Source organism: Scyliorhinus torazame, chromosome 18 (genome assembly GCF_047496885.1).
Source record: "Scyliorhinus torazame isolate Kashiwa2021f chromosome 18, sScyTor2.1, whole genome shotgun sequence".
NCBI classification, from domain to species: Eukaryota; Metazoa; Chordata; class Chondrichthyes; order Carcharhiniformes; family Scyliorhinidae; genus Scyliorhinus; species Scyliorhinus torazame.
In genome coordinates, this window is record NC_092724.1 from 16,286,670 (window position 1) to 16,309,555 (window position 22,886).

General features: G+C 49.4%; 1 protein-coding gene across 2 annotated transcripts in view; it reads left to right on the top strand.

The window, feature by feature from the left end:
• Positions 1-19,326, top strand: part of LOC140394972 (insulin receptor-like) — a 284,928-nt gene extending 265,602 nt beyond the window's left edge. For both annotated transcript variants that reach the window (XM_072482239.1, XM_072482240.1), the window contains 7 exons: positions 3,605-3,672; positions 7,194-7,423; positions 9,165-9,275; positions 13,109-13,268; positions 14,278-14,407; positions 15,619-15,753; positions 17,887-19,326. In XM_072482239.1, coding sequence (XP_072338340.1) covers positions 3,605-3,672; positions 7,194-7,423; positions 9,165-9,275; positions 13,109-13,268; positions 14,278-14,407; positions 15,619-15,753; positions 17,887-18,247 — 1,195 coding nt within the window. In that variant the 3' untranslated portion in view covers positions 18,248-19,326. The remainder of the gene's footprint in view (positions 1-3,604; positions 3,673-7,193; positions 7,424-9,164; positions 9,276-13,108; positions 13,269-14,277; positions 14,408-15,618; positions 15,754-17,886) is intronic.
• The last annotated feature ends 3,560 nt before the right edge of the window (positions 19,327-22,886 follow it).

The window sequence follows — 22,886 nt, forward strand, 5'->3', positions numbered from 1 at the left end:
CATTCCAGGTGTCGCCTCACCAAGGCCCTGTGTAATTGCAGCAAGACGTCCCTGCTCCGGTACTCGAATCCTCGCGCAATGAAGGCCAGCACACCGTTTGCTTTCTTTACCGCCTGCTGCACCTACCGGCTTACCTTCAGTAACTGTTGTACGGGGACACCCAGGTCTCGTTGCCCATTCCCCTCTCCTAATTTATGGCCATTCAGATAATAGTCAGCCATCTTCTTTTTGTTACCAAGGTGGATAACCTCGCATTCATCCAGGTTATACTGCATCTGCCATTAATTTGCCCACTCATTCAACTTGTCCAAATCACACTGAAGGATCTCTGCATCCTCCTCACAGCTCACCCTCCCACCCAACTTGGTGTCATCTGCAGATTTGGAGATATTACATTTTGTTCCCTCATATAAATCATTAATATATATTGTGAGTAGCTGGGGTACCAGTGCCAATCTCTGTGGTACCCCACTAGTCACTGCCTGCCAATTTCTATTCTTTGATTCCTGTCAACCAGTTTTCTATCTATCTTAATACACTACCCCCAATCACATGTGCTTTAATTTTACACACTTCAGAGTGTAAAATTACTCTGAAATGGAACTTTGCCAAAAGCCTTTGAAAGCCCAAATACACCACATCCACTGGCTCGCCTTCATCAATTCTACTGGTTACATCCTCGAAGAATTCCAGTAGATTTGTCAAGCTTGATTTCCCCTTCATAAATCCATGCTGACTCTGTCCAATCCTGCTACTATTTTCTAACTGCTCAGCTATAAATTCTTTGATAATGGATTCTAGAATTTTCCCCACGACTGATAGAACATAGAACATAGAAAATACAGCACAGAACAGGCCCATCGGCCCACGATGTTGTGCCGAACCTTTGTCCTAGATTAATCATAGATTATCATTGAATTTGCAGTGCAGAAGGAGGCCATTCGGCCCTTTGAGTCTGCACCGGCTCTTGGAAAGAGCACCCTACCCAAACTCAACACCTCCACCCAACACCAAGGGCAATTTGGACATTAAGGGCAATTTATCATTGGCCAATTCACCTAACCCGCACATCTTTGGACTGTGGGAGGAAACCGGAGCACCCGGAGGAAACCCACGCACACACGGGGAGGACGGGCAGACTCCGCACAGACAGTGACCCAAGCCGGAATCGAACCTGGGACCTTGGAGCTGTGAAGCAATTGTGCTATCCACAATGCTACCGTGCTGCCCTTGAGAACAAATAAATCTACACTATATCATTTTACCGTAATCCATGTACCTATCCAATAGCTGCTTGAAGGTTCCTAATGTTTCCGACTCAACTACTTCCACAGGCAGTGCATTCCATGCCCCCACTACTCTCTGGGTAAAGAACCTACCTCTGATATCCCTCCTATATCTTCCACCTTAAATTTATGTCCCCTTGTAATGGTTTGTTCCACCCGGGGAAAAAGTCTCTGACTGTCTACTCTATCTATTCCCCTGATCATCTTATAAACCTCTATCAAGTCGCCCCTCATCCTTCTCCGTTCTAATGAGAAAAGGCCTAGCACCCTCAACCTTTCCTCGTAAGACCTACTCTCCATTCCAGGCAACATCCTGGTAAATCTTCTTTGCACCTTTTCCAAAGCTTCCACATCCTTCCTAAAATGAGGCGACCAAAACTGTACACAGTACTCCAAATGTGGCCTTACCAAAGTTTTGTACAGCTGCATCATCACCTCACGGCTCTTAAATTCAATCCCTCTGTTAATGAACGCGAGCACACCATAGGCCTTCTTCACAGCTCTATCCACTTGAGTGGCAACTTTCAAAGATGTATGAACATAGACCCCAAGATCTCTCTGCTCCTCCACATTGCCAAGAACTCTACCGTTAACCCTGTATTCCGCATTCATATTTGTCCTTCCAAAATGGACAACCTCACACTTTTCAGGGTTAAACTCCATCTGCCACTTCTCAGCCCAGCTCTGCATCCTATCTATGTCTCTTTGCAGCCGACAACAGCCCTCCTTACTATCCACAACTCCATCAATCTTCGTATCGTCTGCAAATTTACTGACCCACCCTTCAACTCCCTCATCCAAGTCATTAATGAAAATCACAAACAGCAGAGGACCCAGAACTGATCCCTGCAGTACGCCACTGGTAACTGACTGATGTCAGGCTTACTGGTCTATATAGTTCCCTGTTTCTCTCTACCTTCCCTTTTAAATAGCGGAGTTACAGTAGCCACCCTCCTGGAAGTGACCACCAATGCATCCACTATTTCCTTAAGTACCCTGGGTTGTAGATCATCAGGCCCTGGGGATTTATCAGCCTTCAATCCCATCAATTTCCCCAACACCATTTCTCTACCGATATTGACCTCCTTCAGTTCATCCCTCTCACTAAACCCTGCATTCCTCAACATTTCTGGTATCTTATTTGTGTCCTCATTTGTGAGAACAGACCAAAATATTTATTTAGTTGCTCAGCCATTTCTTTGTCCCCATTATACATTCCCCTATTTATGACTGTACATTTGTCTTCACCAGTGTTTTTTTCTTCAGGTACCTAAAGAAACTTTTACAGTCAGTTTTTATGCCACCTGCAAGCTTACTCTTGTACCCTATTTTCCCATTCTTAATCAATCTCTTGAACCTTCTTTGCTGAATTCTGAACTGCTCCCAATCCTCAAACATTTTTTTTTCTTGGGCAATTTGTATGCTTCTTCCTCGGATCAAGTACTATCTGTAATTTCCCTTGGCCATGGCAAATGAAACCCGATTGAAGAGTGCAGGACAGAGTGAAAGAGTGCAGTGTGGTGGAATAGGCTGTTGAATTGCAGCAATGAAAAGAGAAAATGTTTGAAAGGCTCCTACGGCACTCCTTCCAAACCCACGACCACTACCTACTAAAAGAAAAGGGCAGCAGACACACGGGAACACCCCCACCTGGAGGTTCCCCTCCAAGCCACTCGTCATCCTGACTTGGAAATATATTGCCATTCCTTCACTGTCGCTGGGTCAGAATCCTGGAACGTCCTCCTTAACAGCACAGTGGCTGTACCTACACCACATAGACTGCAGCGGTTCAAGAAAGCACCTTCTCAAGGGCAGTAAATGCTGACCGAGCCGGTCACGCTTGCATCCTTCGAATGGGTAAACAAAATACTCCTGCCTGGCAGCATCTGTGGAGAGAAAACCTGAGTTAATGTTTCAGGTGTCTTGCCTTTGATCAGAACTGCGTCTTGCGTTGATAAATATTATTCATTGGCCCTACATTTAAAGAAAATTATTGTTGCAACTTGCTCCTCTCTCGATTCTGCATGCTGAAGAGAAATTAAATAGCTGAAGTAATAAATTGAAGCAAATGATATAGTTATGAGAAAATTAGAATAATTAATCAACAATCATTGAAAACATAGAAGCAGAATTAGGCCACTCGGCCCATCGAGTCTGCTCCGCCATTCAATCACGGCTGATATTTTCTCACCCCCATTCTCCTGCCTTCTCCCATAACCCCTGATCCCCTTAACTGTAAATGTGCTTTGCTCATTGGGAATTTCTGTTGCTTTAAGTGAGTATTCAGGTATTTTGTTGAGCTTTTCTTTTGCTTTCAGGCGAACTGAAGGACCGACTGGAATTTTTTATACATCTTCAAATCCAGAGTACATCAGTGCCAGCGATGGTAAGTTTCTGAACTCTCATAGTTTTCTCTCTCTCTCTCTCTCCCTCCCACTCTCTCTCTCTCTATTTTCTCTCTCTTGCTCTCTCTCTCCCCCGCGTGTTCTCTCCCTCCCGTGTTCTCCCTCCCTCCCGCTCTCTCTCTCCCTCCCTCCCTCCTCCCTCCCTCCCTCCCTCCTCCCTCCCTCCCTCCCTCCCTCCTCCTCCCTCCCTCCCTTCTCCTCCGACCACTTCCCTCTCCCTCCCCCCCTCATTCCCGCTCTCTCTTTCTCTCTCCCTCCTCCTGCTCTCTTTCCCCTTTCCAGTCTCTCTCTCTTCTGCTCGCTCGTCCCCCTGACCTCTCTCAATCTCTCCCTCCAACTCGCTCTCCCCCTCCCGCTCACTTGCTCTTCTTCCCTCCCGCTGACTCACTCTTCCCCCTCCCGCTCACTCGCTCTTCCCCCTCCCGCTCACTCGCTCTTCGCCCTCCCGCTCACTCGCTCTTCCCCCTCCTGCTCGCTTGCTCTTCCCCCTCCCGCTCGCTTGCTCTTCCCCCTCCCGCTCGCTTGCTCTTCCCCCTCCCGCTCGCTTGCTCTTCCCCCTCCCACTCGCTTGCTCTTCCCCCTCCCACTCGCTTGCTCTTCCCCCTCCCACTCACTTGCTCTTCTTCCCTCCCGCTGACTCACTCTTCCCCCTCCCGCTCACTCGCTCTTCCCCCTCCCGCTCACTCGCTCTTCGCCCTCCCGCTCACTCGCTCTTCCCCCTCCTGCTCGCTTGCTCTTCCCCCTCCCGCTTGCTTGCTCTTCCCCCTCCCGCTCGCTTGCTCTTCCCCCTCCCGCTCGCTTGCTCTTCCCCCTCCCACTCGCTTGCTCTTCCCCCTCCCACTCGCTTGCTCTTCCCCCTCCCACTCACTTGCTCTTCTTCCCTCCCGCTGACTCACTCTTCCCCCTCCCGCTCACTCGCTCTTCCCCCTCCCGCTCACTCGCTCTTCCCCCTCCCGCTCACTCGCTCTTCCCCCTCCCGCTCACTCGCTCTTCGCCCTCCCGCTCACTCGCTCTTCCCCCTCCCGCTCACTCGCTCTTCCCCCTCCCGCTCACTCGCTCTTCCCCCTCCCGCTCACTCGCTCTTCCCCCTCCCGCTCACTCGCTCTTCCCCCTCCTGCTCGCTTGCTCTTCCCCCTCCCGCTCGCTTGCTCTTCCCCCTCCCGCTCGCTTGCTCTTCCCCCTCCCGCTCGCTTGCTCTTCCCCCTCCCGCTCGCTTGCTCTTCCCCCTCCCGCTCGCTTGCTCTTCCCCCTCCCGCTCGCTTGCTCTTCCCCCTCCCGCTCGCTTGCTCTTCCCCCTCCCGCTCGCTTGCTCTTCCCCCTCCCGCTCGCTTGCTCTTCCCCCTCCCACTCGCTTGCTCTTCCCCCTCCCACTCACTTGCTCTTCTTCCCTCCCGCTGACTCACTCTTCCCCCTCCCGCTCACTCGCTCTTCCCCCTCCCGCTCACTCGCTCTTCCCCCTCCCGCTCACTCGCTCTTCCCCCTCCCGCTCACTCGCTCTTCCCCCTCCCGCTCACTCGCTCTTCCCCCTCCCGCTCACTCGCTCTTCGCCCTCCCGCTCACTCGCTCTTCCCCCTCCTGCTCGCTTGCTCTTCCCCCTCCCGCTCGCTTGCTCTTCCCCCTCCCGCTCGCTTGCTCTTCCCCCTCCCGCTCGCTTGCTCTTCCCCCTCCCGCTCGCTTGCTCTTCCCCCTCCCGCTCGCTTGCTCTTCCTCCCTCCCGCTCACTTGCTCTTCCTCCCTCCCGCTCACTTGCTCTTCCTCCCTCCCGCTCACTTGCTCTTCCTCCCTCCCGCTCACTTGCTCTTCCTCCCTCCCGCTTGCTCTTCCTCCCTCCCGCTCACTTGCTCTTCCTCTCTCCTGCTCACTTGCTCTTCCTCCCTCCCGCTCACTTGCTCTTCCTCCCTCCCGCTCACTTGCTCTTCCTCCCTCCCGCTCACTTGCTCTTCCTCCCTCCCGCTCACTCGCTCTTCCCCCTCCCGCTCGCTTGCTCTTCCCCTTCCCGCTCGCTTGCTCTTCCTCCCTCCCGCTTGCTCTTCCCCCTCCCGCTCACCTGCTCTTCCTCCCGCTCGCTTGCTCTTCCCCCTCCCGCTCGCTTGCTCTTCCTCCCTCCCGCTCACTTGCTCTTCCTACCTCCCGCTCGCTTGCTCGTCCCCCCGCTCGCTTGCTCGTCCCCCCGCTCGCTTGCTCTTCCTCCCTCCCGCTCACTTGCTCTTCCTCCCTCCCGCTTGCTCTTCCTCCCTCCCGCTCACTTGCTCTTCCCCCTCCCGCTCGCTTGCTCTTCCTCCCTCCCGCTCACTTGCTCTTCCTCCCTCCCGCTCGCTTGCTCGTCCCCCCGCTCGCTTGCTCTTTCCCCTCCCGCTCGCTTGCTCGTCCCCCCCGCTCGCTTGCTCTTTCCCCTCCCGCTCGCTTGCTCTTCCTCCCTCCCGCTTGCTCTTCCCCCTCCCGCTCACCTGCTCTTCCTCCCGCTCGCTTGCTCTTCCCCCTCCCGCTCACTTGCTCTTCCTCCCTCCCGCTCGCTTGCTCTTTCCCTTCCTGCTCGCTTGCTCTTCCTCCCGCTCGCTTGCTCTTCCCCTTCCCGCTCGCTTGCTCTTCCTCCCTCCCGCTTGCTCTTCCCCCTCCCACTCGCTTGCTCTTCCTCCCTCCCGCTCACTTGCTCTTCCTCCCTCCCACTCACTTGCTCTTCCTCCCTCCCGCTCGCTTGCTCGTCCCCCCGCTCGCTTGCTCTTCCCCTTCCCGCTCGCTTGCTCTTCCCCCTCCCGCTCGCTTGCTCTTCCTCCCTCCCGCTCACTTGCTCTTCCTCCCTCCCACTCACTTGCTCTTCCTCCCTCCCGCTTGCTTGCTCTTTCCCCTCCCGCTCGCTTGCTCTTCCTCCCGCTCGCTTGCTCTTCCTCCCTCCTACACTCTTGCTCTTCCTCCCTCCCGCTCATTCGCTCTTCCTCCCTCCCACTCGCTTGCTTTCCTCCCGCTCACTCGCTCTTCCTCCCTCCCACTTGCTTGCTCCCTCCCTCCTTCCCTCTCCCTCCCTCTCTCCCTCTCCTGTTCCTCTCTCTTCCCCTTGCCCTCTCTCAATCCCTCTCTCCCACTCGCTCGTCCTCTCTCCCACTCGCTCGTCCTCCCTCCCACTCGCCCACTCTTCCTCCCGCTCCCTCCCTCCCGCCTGCCCGCTCTCTCCCGCGCCCTCCCTCTCTCCCATTCTGTTACTCTCACTCCCTCCTGCTCCACTCTCACCTCACTCCCACTCTCTCTCTCTCTCTCTCTCTCTCCACCTGCCCTCTCTCAAGCTGATGTTTTTGCCTCATTAGGTGGCACTCTTCCCTATAAATCAATGAATAAGTGTTAATTTATTTACGAGCAAAGCAGAGCTTCAGTTACGTCAATTCTCATTCCGGCTTCTCTTATCTTCAAAAAGCTAGATAAGCTGAATGGAAATTTCCAGCATTCTCTCGGACTGTTGTTTGTTGTGATGTTTGTTCAGTGTAATGCCACTAAACGTTTGTTTCTCCAGTCTACGTTCCAGATGAGTGGGAGGTTTCACGTGATAAGATAGAACTTCTGAGAGAGCTGGGGCAAGGTTCCTTCGGTATGGTCTATGAAGGGATTGCAAAGGATATTGTGAAGGGGTGCCCAGAAACTCACGTGGCAGTGAAGACTGTGAATGAGTCTGCCAGTCTGCGGGAGCGCATAGAGTTCTTGAACGAGGCATCCGTGATGAAGGCCTTCAGCTGTCACCATGTGGTACGACCTTTATATTCTCTCCACCATTTATTCATGTATACTTGTGGCAATTACCCCATCTTCCCTCCACCGCCAGAGAAAACCAACCTGCCCCATGCAGGAACATTTGGATTCATTTTGTTGTCACGTGTACCGGGGTACAGTGAAAAGTATTGTTCGGCGTGCAGTGCAGACGTGTTGTTCCGTACTTGGAAAAAAAACATGCGTCATACATAAATACACAATGTAAATACATCGACACAGGCATCAGGTGAAGCAGACCGGAGTGCAGTACTGTACTCAGTAGAGAAGATGTTTAAAGAGATCAGATTAGTCCGTAAAAGAGTCATCCAGGAGTCTGGTAAGAACGGGCAAGAAGCTGGTTTTGAATCTGTTGGTGCATGTTCTCAGACTTTTGTACCTTCTGCCCTATTGTACCTCGCTCACCCTGCCATTTGCACACCGACGGGTCCGACTTCATGTTCTAGATTCCCAGCATCTACGACCTGTGCTGAGGCATTTCACAGCTCAAGCACTCCACCCACGTCGACGCTACCACCAAGAAAGCACAACAGCGCCTACACTTCCTCAGGAAACTAAGGAAATTCGGCATGTCCGCATTAACCCTTACCAACTTTTACAGATGCACCATAGAAAGCATCCTATCGGGCTGCATCACAGCCTGGTATGGCAACTGCTCGGTCCAGGACCGCACGAAACTTCAGAGAGTCGTGAACACCGCCCAGTCCATCACACGAACCTGCCTCCCATCCATTGACTCCATCTACACCTCCCGCTGCCTGGGGAAAGCGGGCAGTATAATCAAAGATCCCTCCCACCTGGCTTACTCACTCTTCCAACTTCTTCCATCGGGCAGGAGATACAGAAGTCTGAGAACACGCACGAACAGACTCAAAAACAGCTTCTTCCCCGCTGTTACCAGGCTCCTAAATGACCCTCTTGTGGACTGACCTCATTAACATTACACCCTGTATGCTTCATCTGATGCCGGTGCTTATGTAGTTACATTGTATACCTTGTGTTGCCCTAGTATGTATTTTCTTTTATTCCCCTTTTATTCCCATGTACTTAATGATCTGTTGACTGCTCGCAGAAAAATACTTTTCACTGTACCTCGGTGTCCGAACAGTTGGTCAAAGAGGTGCGTTTTACAGAGAGCTTTAAGGTAGCAAGGTGGACAGACGTAAGTATGGAATTCCAGAATGTGAGGCTAAAATGCCTGAAGGAAGAACCGCCAATGGCAAAATAAGTGGTTGGAGAAGATAAGCCAACCGATCATTGACTGTGCATTCGTCCAGCAGCGACTTGAACCTGCCTCGGTGTTATTCACCCACACGTGCAACTACATTGTTGATTTTGTATTCATTGTTTGCAGGTGCTAGGCATTAACTGAGCCTTCGCTTGTGCATCTTTAATTAGACGCAGACTGAAATTGTGTTGGGTTAGGAGGCACATACTTGTAATGTGTAATTCTGTAAATAAATGCCCCTAAAAGTGTGTAAAGGTTTGCTCCAGTTCTGCCCTTCCAGAGAATAACATGAATCACTTCCCTCCTAATGATAAAGATTGTTATTATTACTACTTTGTCCCCATTCATCATTGAAAGGTCTCATTTGGATTTAAAGATGAAATTGTTGTTGTCTGTTGGAGCTCGGGCATGGAGCTGCTACTGAACATTTTTCTCTTTGAGAACGAGTTGTGCCGAAACTTAACGTTGGCCTTTGAATGTTGGTCCTTGCAGGTGCGTTTGCTCGGCGTTGTGTCAAAGGGGCAGCCGACTCTCGTTGTCATGGAGCTGATGACCCACGGGGATCTGAAGAGCTACCTGCGATCGTTGCGTCCAGATGCTGAGGTATCCTCCCAATTACAGCCTTGCTGCCGTTTGAAAAATATGAAAGTGTTCTGAGAAATAAAAATAAATTATTAACTGGTGACCCGAGGCGATTGGTCGGGTTTTTTCACTAGTGTAATGTTACTTGGTGGCATTATATTTGCTCATTGGAGACAGAGCTGTGTCACGTATCACTGCCAAGTTCACCAGCGTGTAAATACACGCTGACTGTTATTCTCTGATAGCATTGTACACGCTTATAAGAATTACGTTTATAATGTTCTGTGTAATCTGCGAATTGTAACTTTTTTCAGTGTTTCAGTTTTGTTGAAGCAGACGCATTGCCGAGGGACCAGGACCTCTTTGGGTGTTAAAACACTATGTCAGTGCAGCACGGTGGCGCAGTGGGTTAGCACTGCGGCCTCACGGCGCCGAGGTCCCAGGTTCGCTCCCGGCCCTGGGTCACTGTCCGTGTGGAGTTTGCATATTCATAGAATTTACAGTGCAGAAGGAGGCCACCCGGCCCATCGAGTCTGCACCGGCTCCCGGAAAGAGCACCCCACCCAAGGCCAACACCTCCCCCCATCCCCATAACCCAGTAACCCCACCCAACACCAAGGGCAATTTTGGACACTAAGGGCAATTGTATTATGGCCAATCCACCTAACCTGCACATCTTTGAACTGGGGAGGAAACCGGAGCACCCGGAGGAAACCCACGCACACACGGGGAGGATGTGCAGACTCCGCACAGACAGTGACCCAAGTCGGAATCGAACCTGGGACCCTGGAGCTGTGAAGCAATTGTGCTAACCACTATGCTACCGTGCTGCCCCATGTGTTTTCTCCCCGTGTTTGCGTGTGTTTTGCCCCCACAACCCAAAAGATGTGCAAGGTAGGTGGATTGGCCACGATAAATTGCCCCTTAATTGGAAAAAAAAAGTGAACTGGGTACTCTAAATTTTTTTTTTTTTTAAACGTTGTACATCCTTGAGTATAATATGGTACAAACATGACCCAACCCTCTGGCGATAGAAAGGATCTGTGATGGTAATCATGTGGTAGTTCAGAGAGCAGGGATTTTGATTGTCCAGTGCACTGCCAACACTGACCACAAGCAAGGAGCTGGAGAGAGGGAGGTGACACTCGAACAACAGAGGGGAACGATATGAAGGAGATGGGGAACGGTGAGAGGGGAGTAGAGAATGAAGGGAGGGAGCAGGCGAGCGAGGGGAAAAAAAGGCTTGCATTTATTAAAGCTTTTCACGATCACTGGACCTCTCAAAGCACTTTGCAGTAAATGAAGTACTTTAGAAGTGCCATCATTATTGTAACGTTGTCCTGCAAAGATTTAGATGTCTAAGAAACTTCATCACAATCACACAGTTGCTTCATGATGGTGTGACTGCAACTATCTTGAGTGGGAGATCTGAAACAGATGCCTTCAGAATCCAGACCTGTGTCAAGCGAGGCTGTGTGACAGCCCCATAATATTCACAATCTACCTGACTGTGGCTATTCACCTCATCAAAAGGTCAAACTGCCCCCTGTGAGTATTAAATACCACCGAGATGGAGAATTCTTTAGCTAAGCTGGCGGCCATAGACATGCATGATCTGCAGTTTCTGGTGTCATGCCCTACTTCACTAGATTTGCAAACCATTCTCAATCTCTTCAATTCCGCAGACAAGAGACTTGGTCTGTCCTTGAATGTTGCCAATATAAGGCTCGTATCAACCCACGACTTGTCAGCCAAATATTCCACTTCCCACACATGGTATGTTGAAGGAGAGAATCATAGAATCCCTACAGTGCAGAAAGAGGCCATTCGGCCCATCGAGTCTTCACCGAAGCTTGGAAAGGGTACCTAGGTCCACACCTCCACCCTATCCCAGTAACCCCACCTAACCTTTTGGATACTATGGGGTAATTTATCATGGTCAATCCACCTAATCTGCACATCTTTGGACTGTGGGAGGAAACTGGAGCACCCGGAGGAAACCCGCGCAAACACGGGGAGAACGTAACAAACTCCACACAGACAATCCTCCAGGCTAGAATTGAAACCCGGGGCGGGATTCTCCGACCCCCCCTGCCGGGTCGGAGAATCGCCGGGGGGGCGGCGTGAATCCCGCCCCCGCCTGCTGCCGAATTCTCCGGCGCCGAGGATTTGGCGGGGGCGGGAATCGCGCCGCGCCGGTCGGCGGCCGCTGGCAGCGCGCTCCCCCCCCCCCCCCCCGCCGATTCTCCGGCAAGCGATGGGCTCAGCGGCCGCCCATTTTTGGCTGGTCCCGCCAGCGTATGTTACGACAGGTACTTACCGGCGTGACTTGGCTCCGCAGGTGGCCTCCGGGGTCCTCTGGGGGGGGGGGGATCTGCCCCCGGGGGGCCCCATGGTGGCCTGGTCAGCGGTAGGAGCCCACCGATCTGGGGGCGGGCCTGTGCTGTGGGGGCACTCTATTCCTCCGCGCCGGCTGGTGTTGGGGTCCACGATGGCCGGCGCGGAGATGAACCCCCCCCCCCCCCCCCCCCCCCCCCCCCCGTGCATGCACTGGGATGACGTCAGCACACGCTGGCGCACCTGCGCATGGCGCCAACTCGCGGCGAGCCGGTGGAGGCCCTTCAGCGCTGGTTGGCGTGGCGCCAAGCCCCTTACGCGCCAGCTAGCGCGGCGCAAACCACTCCGGCCTAGTCCCTGAAGGTGCGGAGGATTCCGCACCTTCGGGGCAACCCGACACCGGAGTGGTTCACGCCACTCCTTCCCGCTGGAGTTGCCTGCCCCGCCTGTTTCCGAAGAATCCTGACCCCGGTCTCTGGCTCTGTGAGGCAGCAGTGCTAACCACTGTGCCACCCACAAATTAATTCAATTTGAATTTCTCCAGCTGCCATGATGGGATTTGAACACGTGTCCCCAGAACTTCAGCCTGGGTCTCTGGATTACTATTCCAGTGACATTACCACTAGCTCACCATCTCTCCCTCTCCTGAGCAGGCAAATGGGCCTTGGTTTAACATCTCACCCAAAAGATGGCACTGGGACAGTGCAGTGCTCCCTCGGTGTTGCACTGGAGCCTCAGCAGAGATTGTTCTTGTGCTGAAGCACTGGAGTGGAATTTAATCCGGAATCTTGTGATTCAGATGCAAGAATGTTACCAGCTGAGCCACGGCTGACACACACACACACCCAAGAGTAGAAAATTACGCAAAAGAGCAAGTCTGAGAATATGGGCGGAATGATTGGAGGGAGTGGCAGGGAGGGCGTAGGGGAAAGGAGGGCGTAGGGGAAAGGAGGGCGTAGGGGAAAGGAGGGCGTAGGGGAAAGGAGGGCGTAGGGGAAAGGAGGGCGTAGGGGAAAGGAGGGCGTAGGGGAAAGGAGGGCGTAGGGGAAAGGAGGGCGTAGGGGAAAGGAGGGCGTAGGGGAAAGGAGGGCGTAGGGGAAAGGAGGGCGTAGGGGAAAGGAGGGCGTAGGGGAAAGGAGGGCGTAGGAGAAAGGAGGGCGTAGGAGAAGGAGGGCGTAGGAGAAGGGGGACTAAAATGGGCAGCAGCAGGTGGAATGGGAAATGGCAAGTGGAAAGCAGAGAAGCAGGGAAAGGGAGTGATGCAAAGCACTCAAACCATGGTATGGTGAGTTCACGATTTTCCACCACAATGATTGGCGTATTGAGCCTCAAAATCGTGCCTTAAAGACGTCTACACATGTACGTGCAATAAATATGTGCCCTTCGTCAATATAAGTTTCTTGTACAAGTCTTTTTTACAGTTCTTATAAACAACTCTTTCGGAGCATTAATGGTCTGTTGTATCTGTAAATGAACAAAAAAACTTTTGACCGTTGTTCGTTTTTTTGTCCAATCAGAATAATCCAGGACACCCACCACCTACCCTGAAGGAGATGATCCGGACAGCAGCTGAGATTTCTGATGGAATGGCTTACCTGAATGCCAAGAAATTTGTCCACCGGGACCTGGCAGCTCGCAATTGCATGGTGGGAGAGGATTATACAGTGAAAATTGGAGGTAGGAACTGGTGGGAGACTTGTTATTTAGTTCATTCGTGGGGCGTGGGTGCGACTGGCCCTGCCAGCATTTTCTGCCCATCCCTAATTGCCCCTGAGAAGGTGGTGGTGGTGAGCTGCCTTCTTGAACCGCTGCAGTGTCTGTGGTGTAGGTACATCCACAGTGCTGCTAGGGAGGGAGTTCCACAGTCAGTTAAGGGACATGGTTCAAATTACGATGAAGTGTGGCTTGGAGGAGAATTTGCAGGGGAGTGGTGTCCCTACGCGTCTGCTGCCTTTTGTCCTTCTAGGTGTTAGAGTTCGTGGGTTTGGATGGCGCTGTTGACTGATCCCACGGTGCAACTGTACAGAAGGGGGAGGAACTGGAAGAACAATGCTTTAATATCGCTGGTTAAGAGAAGCAAAATATGGGTTATTTATTTAAATTCAGATGAGGAACTAAACTGTGCTTGAAGCAAATGAAAAGAGCCAGGCACCTATGCAAGGGAGTTCGATAAAACTGACAATTGGACAAATGTATGCTGGTCTAGGTAGGGTTGCGGAGGCCAGAATCTTGGATCCAGTCAAGAGTCAGCTCAGCGAAATGATGGGGAAAAAGTAGACTCCTTATTCTGGAATGGTGCGACAGGGTGGGCCGTGGATCCTCTTATTTTTAAAAATAAATTTAAAGCACCCAATAATTTTTTTCCAATTAAGGGACAATTTAGCGTGGCCAATCCACCTAACCTGCACATCTTTGAATTGTGGGGGTGAAACCCACGCAGACACAGGGAGAATGTTCAAACTCCACATGGACATTGACCCGGAACCGGGATCGAAACTGGGTCCTCGGCGCTGTAGGCAGCAGTGCTAGCCACTGTGCCACCGTGCTGCCCCGTATATCCTCTATTCAACTTACGATCGGGTAGGAATGCAGAAAATCCCGTTGCCGAGCCGATCGCTTCAATGTGATGTGAATTGTGATGTGGTAAATGTATATATAGCTCTGCATTTATTTATTTTTGAAATAGACTTTGGAATGACCAGAGACATCTATGAGACGGACTACTATCGTAAGGGTGGGAAAGGGTTGCTCCCTGTGCGATGGATGGCTCCGGAATCCTTGAAGGACGGAGTGTTTACTGCACACTCCGACGTTTGGTGAGTCAGTCTTGCTGTCTGCGACATGCCTGGACTTTGAACTAGATACTCTTGATTTCACCCGGATCATCACAGAACGTTTACCTTGGATCACAACACAAAACGTGAATTGAAACGACGCTCTCCTATTTCAAGGCAGCGCGTAAAAGACAAGATTAAATAGTTATACATTATCTCACTTCTTGGACAGTGAATTGCGTTGAAGTGTAGTGACTCATGATTTGTGCAAGCGTGGCAGGAGCACGGTAGCATTGTGGATAGCACAATTGCTTCACAGCTCCAGGGTCCCAGGTTCGATTCCGGCTTGGGTCACTGTCTGTGCGGAGTCTGCACATCCTCCCCGTGTGTGCGTGGGTTTCCTCTGGGTGCTCCGGTTTCCTCCCACAGTCCAAAGATGTGCAGGTTAGGTGGATTGGCCATGATAAATTGCCCTTAGTGTTGGGTGGGGTTACTGGGTTATGGGGATAGGGTGGAGGTGTTGACCTTGGGTGGGGTGCTCTTTCCAAGAGCCGGTGCAGACTCGATTGGCCGAATGGCCTCCTTCTGCACTGTAAATTCTATGAGATCTATGAGGAGTACGCCATTTAGCCCCTCGAACCCATTCCAACATTGAGTACGATCAAGGAAATCCTAATTTCATCCACCACTCTTGACTCCACATATTAAAAACGTCAAGCTCTTCAAAGAGCATTACTAGTCAATATGGAAATTGTGGCAAGCCTTCAGAAATGATTGGTTTAGACCCAACTGGAGGGGCAATATAAACTAAATGGTACAGACCTGGAGAGGGTGTGGAGGAGGTTTACCAGAGCGGTGCCCAGGATCAGGAACTTCAGTTATACGGAGGAATTGGAGAAACTGATTCACCTCAAACCAGAGAATGTTAAAGGGAAACCTAATAGGGTTTTTTCAAAATGGTGAATGGGATGTTATGATAGACCCAGGGGAGAGAAACATCATGTGGATCAGAGGATTTAAAATAATTGGCAAAATACCTGAAGGGGAAATGCAGAGAAACCTTCTCACGTGCAAGCTGGCACTACCAGAAAGGTTGGAACAATCCGTTTTCATGGGAACTTTCAAGGAGCGATCAATGGTTCAATGAGCTGAATGGCCTCCTTTTGTAATATCTAATGAAAATAGCATGGCGGCTGCAAGGGCATTTTAGTCTGTTATGACTTTTTAAAACTCTGCTTGTACTCCATTGTCAGGTCTTTTGGCGTTGTGCTGTGGGAGGTCAGCACTCTAGCAGAACAACCCTATCAGGGGCTGTCAAATGAACAGGTTCTTAAGTTTGTTATGGACGGAGGCTTTTTGGATCGGCCTGATAACTGCACCGACAGATTGTGAGTATGATTCGTTTGGCTGATTGTTCCCCTCACCAAATTTCTCTTCTGCCTCTCTCTCCCCCTGCCAGTATTTACTGACTCGTAACGCATGCCAGTTATGGGACCCTTGCCATTGCCCTGGATGAGATGAACAGGTTTGTCTCGGTGTGAATCAAACTGAGGATGTTACTTCCGCTGAGGATATCCCTGCGATTCACTCATCCAAGAACGTGCTTATCATGTAATCCAAATAATGTGCAACACCAAACTTACTCCCTCCCAATCCCCCCTCGAGAGAGAAGTTATTTGTTATCACAGCATTGTATTGTATAATTTAATTAGTTATCTCTACAATTGTTTCTTTATTTACTAGTCGAGTATTAAGTAAAAGAACTCACAGTATTTATTTATATTACTCAATAAATTAGTTAAAAGAAGACTACTGCTCATTTCAATAACTCGGCTGGTTCAAGAGAGTAATATATATATTACATAAGAACTTAAGAACTAGGAACAGGAGTAGGCCATCTAGCCCCTCAAACCTGCTCCGCCATTTAATGAGATCATGGCTGATCTTTGTGGACTCAGCTCCACTCTCCGGCCCGTACACCATATCCCCGAATCCCTTTATTCTTTAGAAAGGTATCTATCTTTTTCTTAAAAACGTTTAAAGAAGGAGCTTCAACTGCTTCACTGGGCAAGGAATTCCATAGATTCACAACCCTTTGGGTGAAGAAGTTCCTCCTAAACTCGGTCCTAAATCTACTTCCCCTTATTTTGAGGCTATGCCCCCTAGTTCTGCTTTCCCCGACCAGTGGAAACAACCTGCCCGCATCTATCCTATCTATTCCCTTCATAATTTTATATGTTTCAATAAGATCCCCCCACATCCTTTTAAACTCCAATGAGTACAGTCCCAATCTACTCAACCTCTCATCATAATCTAATCCCCTCAACTCTGGGATCAACCTAGTGAATCTCCTCTGCACTCCCTCTAGTGCCAATATGTCCTTTCTCAGGTAAGGAGACCAAAACTGAACACAATACTCCAGATGTGGCCTCACCAACACCTTATACAATTGTAGCATAACCTCCCTAGTCTTGAACTCCATCCCTCTAGCAATGAAAGACAAAACTCGATTAGCCTTCTTAATCACCTGTTGCACCTGCACACCAACTTTTTGTGACTCGTGCACCAGCACACCCAGGTCCCTCTGCACAGCAGCATGTTTTAACATCTTACCGTTTAAATAATAATCCATTCTGCTGTTATTCCTCCCAAAATGGATAGCCTCACACGTGGCAACATTGAATTCCATCTGCCAGACCCTAGCCCATTCACCTAACCTATCCAAATTCTTCTGCAGACTTCCGGTATCCTCTGCACTTTTTGCTTTACCACTCATCTTAGTGTCGTCTGCAAACTTTGCCACATTGCACTTGGTCCCCAACTCCAAATCATCTATGTAAATTGTGAACAACTGCGGGCCCAACACTGATCCTTGAGGGACCCCACTAGTTACAGGTTGCCAGGTATAAGGTGTAAGGTATAACACTACTCTCCTCTTCCCATCTCCTTGCCTCCTTCCTGGAACTCCTTTCCTTGACTCTCCCCATTTAAATCTGCTTTGCAATCGATTAAGTACTTTCAGTGTGTAATCCCTGTTGTAATGTAGGAAATGCAACATTCTGCACACGGCAAACTCCTGCAAACCGCAACACAAGAGTGGTGTCGGTTGAGGGATACATATCAGTCAGAGCGTCCGCGGAGAAATCCCTTGCTCTCCCTCAGAAATTGCCGTGGAACGGAGCGGGACTTAAATCGTGCTGAGCTCGGAACCTTCTGTCTCGGGAGGCGAAAGTACCACCAACTGAGTCGACCCTGCTGCAGCTAGAAGTGAAGAACTTCATCTTAAACCACGCACTGGGATGAGTGCAGGAAAATCTGGGTTACTGTAGCAAAGAATCAACATAGACAAAATGGGTCAAAGTGGTTTCTCTCTTGCACTGTAAACCTCGGCGATTCTATTTATTACGGTCATGAAGGCAGATTTTAATTTCTGCGCCCTAAGCGGCAATTGCATTTTGCTTCTGTATGATCTCCCATGGCCCAGTAAACATTCTTTTTTTGTGTTCCCTTTGTCACTCCAGACACACCCTGATGCAGATGTGTTGGCAATACAATCCAAAGGCAAGACCCACTTTCTTGGAGATCATCGAGATGCTGAAGGAAGACCTCCACCCAAGTTTTCACGGTCTCTCCTTCTACTACAGCGAGGATAACAAGCCCCCCGACATGGAGGAATATGACATGGATTTTGAGAATATGGAAAGCATTCCGCTTGATCCCTCCTCTTACTCACAGACAGAGACCCCGCTAAGTCACAGCCGGGACAATGGACCCACCATGGGCCTGAGAGGCAACTATGACGAACACATACCGTACACGCACATGAACGGAGGGAAGAAGAACGGGCGAATATTGTCCTTGCCGAGGTCAAGCCCTTCATAACATTTCTGCTACCTCCCATTTCTTTCTGATTTTCATTTGTTGGGCCCTTAGAATCTCAGGACTCAATCATGGCTGCCACAGTTTGCTACACCAGGAAAAGGACCGTTGCCGTTGTCTGAAAAAAAAAAATATTTTTCCTGCCAAGTGGCTCGTTATCAATGAATCAAACTGTGAAGAAACAAAACATACATTCTATGACAGTAGAAATATGTACACGGACTTACTGTGCCTACATGCATGTACAAATATTACATCACACAAACATGTGCACCCATACAATACGTAGGCAAACAGTTTTATATATATTTATAAATATATATATATTCTGATCTATATACACACACACACACACACACACACACACGTGTACATAGGTACACACAGAATCATATCAGAAAGCATTTCCAAGGCTGCTATCAACATAGCTGTGGTTCCCAGCCAGGAAGCGACCTTTTGAACTTTCATCTGTGGAGTGCTGGAGGCTGAGGGGTTTAGGCCCAATTTTGGGGGAAGACGTTTTGTTTTTGTTTTTTTTACAAAAAAAGGTTAAACACAACAAAAGCACCTACAGTTTAGAATGACACCAGTCCAATTTCATTTTCCTGAAGCGGGAACTTTATAACAGTGGGAATCTAGCGGAACACACAAGCAAAGTAAACCCGAATCTTCTTTCAAATTCCAAAAGCCGAACACTGATGTAAAACAAAAAGAGAATAATCACACCTAGAAGTCATTTTCGATGCAATGGTTGGAGAACAGTTCCTCAAACCAGTAGCTGCTGCTTTCCCTCTTTTGTGCGTTTTACAAGACAAATCCTGTACTTTCAATGTTTTTTGTACATAATTGATGTTTGATGTATTCTCTATTCACCAAGATCAGCTTTGCAATAATTAGAAGTGTGTTTCTGAGGACCAGCAGTCCGAGAGGCACGATTTATTTTTGTAAAGTTTGGACTAATATACCTGATTTTTTTTTTATTTTTTTTTTCCCCCTTCCCTGACTTTTAAGGGATATTGTGTCAGGGAACGAAATATTTACAAAAACAAAACTCTGGGTTTCAGTTTCCGCTTTATGCTCTACTGCAGGCCTCTTGGAAGCTTTATTGTTGCAGCTTTTGAGACACGGTTCAAAGCAAGTGGGTGATCTCAACAGCGAGGCTAGTAGCAAATGATCTGGGTCTTAAGATCATCTTTGTGCTTAACCGAGTTGAAGGGGCACATCTGAGTAGGGGCAGGGGGGGAGGGGGGGGAGGGAGGAGTGGCAAAAATAAATTAATTCTGTCTCAGTTTGTGTTGGTAAACCACGTGTTGGAAGGAGAGGACAGGAAGGTGCAAAGAAAAACTGGAAGAGAAAGAGGGCAGAACGACAATAATCTTACTTGTGCGTATGAGAGAGAGACTTTGGCATTTTAATCCCTTCCATCAATGGAGAAGGGATGATCTTATTCTGCCCGAACTCTGGCTGTGTTGGGGTACAGGATGTTCCATTTCTGTACTCCCCAAACTGAGATCTCTCGCTCCTTCTCCCTCTCCCTCCTTCTTCCTCTCTCTCTCTTTTTCTCTCTCTCCTTACTACCATTAAGTGGAGAGGGCTGGGGAGGGGGGTGGGGAGAAACTGAAGGCTTGTGTGACCTGTGGGTGATGGCGAGGAACCCGTGTTGTTCCTTATAACTAGTGACAGTCCAGTTGGGTTAGTGGTTTCAGAACTAAGTTGGATGGACCCCTGAGAGATGCAAAGCTGTGGGGGTACAGGGTTACAGTGGGAGGGTGGGACTGCCTGGATTGATCTACAGAGAACTAGCGTGGACCTGATGGGCCGAGTGGCCTCCTTGTAAGGTTCGTAGAATTGGGGGTGGGGTGTGCTGGTTAAGGCTCAAAAAATCACTGCAGCGTTGTACATGTATTTAATGCAAAGACATTGGAAACAAGCCGTCAGAACTGTGAAGATGAATGCTTTTAATGTAAATAAGACTGATGAAGTGCCATATGCTTCTCGTATCAGTATTGTGCTTTACATACTGTCCAAGCTCTGCTGAGAGCTATGTGACGGTTGCATTCTGACATTGCCTCTGTTTTTGTCAACAACCTTCCTGCTTTTGCTGGACACAGAGCCTGTGTCCCAGGAATCCTTCAACAATCGTGAATTGTGCAGTTAATATCCTTGCCCAACCGAGATAGAGAGAGTCTTGTGAGGGAGAAAATTTGAATCGTTAATGCACGCTATGCATGGACCCGATGGGCCGAATATGCTCACTCTGTGCCATTGTTTGACTCTGTGTCGTGTTCCAGGTAGACTGGCTCACGTAGGGTTTGAAAAATCTGACTGGATAATTCAAACCCGAATGTTAATCGTTGACTACGTTTGGTACTTTTACATGTTCCGGTTAAGCTTTTGTTTTGTGCCAAGTGTTGCGAGGTTGCATTTCCCAGAACTCCAGATCTGTAGATTTGAAATGGGGTGCGTCCACCGTGGGGTATTTGAGCTTTAGTAACATCGGTCTTTATTGGGTTTACCCTCTCCTTAATTTACAAGTACGTTAGTCACCAGTTGCTTGGTATTTGTTTCCACCCGATTCATGTAGAGCAAGAAATAGTTCATGTTGTTCAGATCTCCACACTCCACAGTCTCTCTTCCCCCCCCCCGAACACCCAAGCAGGGATTGCAATTTTCTTTAGACTCCAATTCGAGCCCCATACAGGACGGAGCAGGTGCAGGAGGTGTGACGAAATTGCTGCACACCTGGGCTTCACCCTTTAGGCTGTGCAGCAGTAGAGGCGGTCCTACTCGTGCTCCACGCGCTGCTGCCTGACCTGGCATCTTAATCTATAATCTGACAGGATTTAATCACCTTCCTTAATTGATCTGCACTAGCAATTCGTTTAGCTTAAACAAAAATGTTGATCACATCCGTAATAATACCTTGCCTCCCGTCATTGTAAAAGCAATCCGCAGACTGTAGTCAACCGAATTGGAATTGCTGAAATTTGGGGCTGGGGAGGGTGGGTCACTGGGCCTGAGTGTAGCTAAGGCAAGCGATCTGGTGCTGTCAATATTGAAGGGCAAATGGCAACTAGTTGCAAAGGATGTTTTAAGGGCCCATCACGTCATAGTCTGCCGTCGCTTTCTCTCATCTCTTTAGCTTGTTTGAAAGTACTTGTTGTGCTCCTTCTCTCTGCCTTCCTGACTTCATGATAAGAGTAAGGCAGCCGGCTTTGGCTGACCAGGGAGCCGGCTGGGAATCTTGCACGTCGGGCGACAGGGATAGAAGCAGACAATTGGCACTTTGAGGCAAGACTGATGACTTGTACGTTCGTAGATGTAGGAATCCTTGGTGAGGCCTGGCAACCGGTTTTCCATTGAGCAGATGGTGGCGGCCCCGCTGCCGTGAGCTGCTTCGGACTGTGTGGCAAAGGTGTTTTAGTGGGGAGCCCCATGAAAAGGGTGATGGGGGGATGTGTGGACGAGGTGGTTGTTACGCCATCGGGTGAAAGTTGCTCCTCGACAATTCACATGCTCTCAAAAAGCTAAAGGGAAAATGGGTGGGGAGGGGGGGGGAGAAATGTCGGCACCTGTTGAGAATTATTACATCAACTGAACAGAACCTGGTGTCTGGAGACAGGGCTTCGACCTCATTATTCTGACCAGATTAAAATGTGCAAATCTCTTGAGGTGTTGTGGTAGAGGGAGGGAGGGTGGACTCGAGGCCAGGGAGTGCAGGGTGGTCTTTCAAATGTATAAGTTGTACTGCCTTCGACTGGGGTGGGGGTTGTCGACGGTTAATAGTGAGCTGGGCGGGGGGGGGGGGGGGGGGGGGGGGGTAAATGAGCTTATTAACAGAATTTGCTTTGTTGTATATAGTGTGAAGTTGTTTGTTCTTAAGGTGCCTAGATCTCCTTCTGTGTAGCGTAAGGAAATACCTAGCAGAAACCAAGGCAGCCCCTCATTCTATACACCTAGTGGCTGATTCACACTACAAATAACCAGAGGGAAAATTCACACACTTTTGTAATTTTGAAGATTTTCTTATATTCAAAAAAAATTAATATTTTATTTATTTTTATTAATGTTATAGAGATCACTGTACAGAATCCCAATTTACAGTCTACACAAAACAAAAACAAAAAAACAAAAAAAGGTTTAGGGTATGAAAATGTATTGTTGCTGATGAGAAAATGGGGAGGAGGATGTGGTGCGATGTAATTTTCTGGGACAATCTACCTCAGTGTTTCTTTTGGATATTAGTATTTGTGCTACTCTTAGCATTTCACAGTATTCTGTTCTGGATCTAAATACATTTGCAGTTTGTTATTTTTTTCTTCCTCAGGATGTACAGGGCTGACTGATCACTGATTTAATCGGCACCCACACGCTTTTCATTGCATTTTGGCAAGTTGCCTCTTTTTTTATAAAAATAATAATAATAATTCCACCTGCGTGTTCAAACCGGAAAATGAGGGAGGGAAGGGTGAGGGTGAATGAGGAGGGAATTAAATTTTCCCGCTCAGAATTTCAGAGGGGATAGTAAAGAGTTGATTACCAACCAACCCAGCGCCCTTTTCTCCTGTAGTGTGAATTGTTGCGATCTTTTGAAATTTGGTATTCTTGGGTTTGTCCTGAGGAATGAACGACAAAAGTCTTC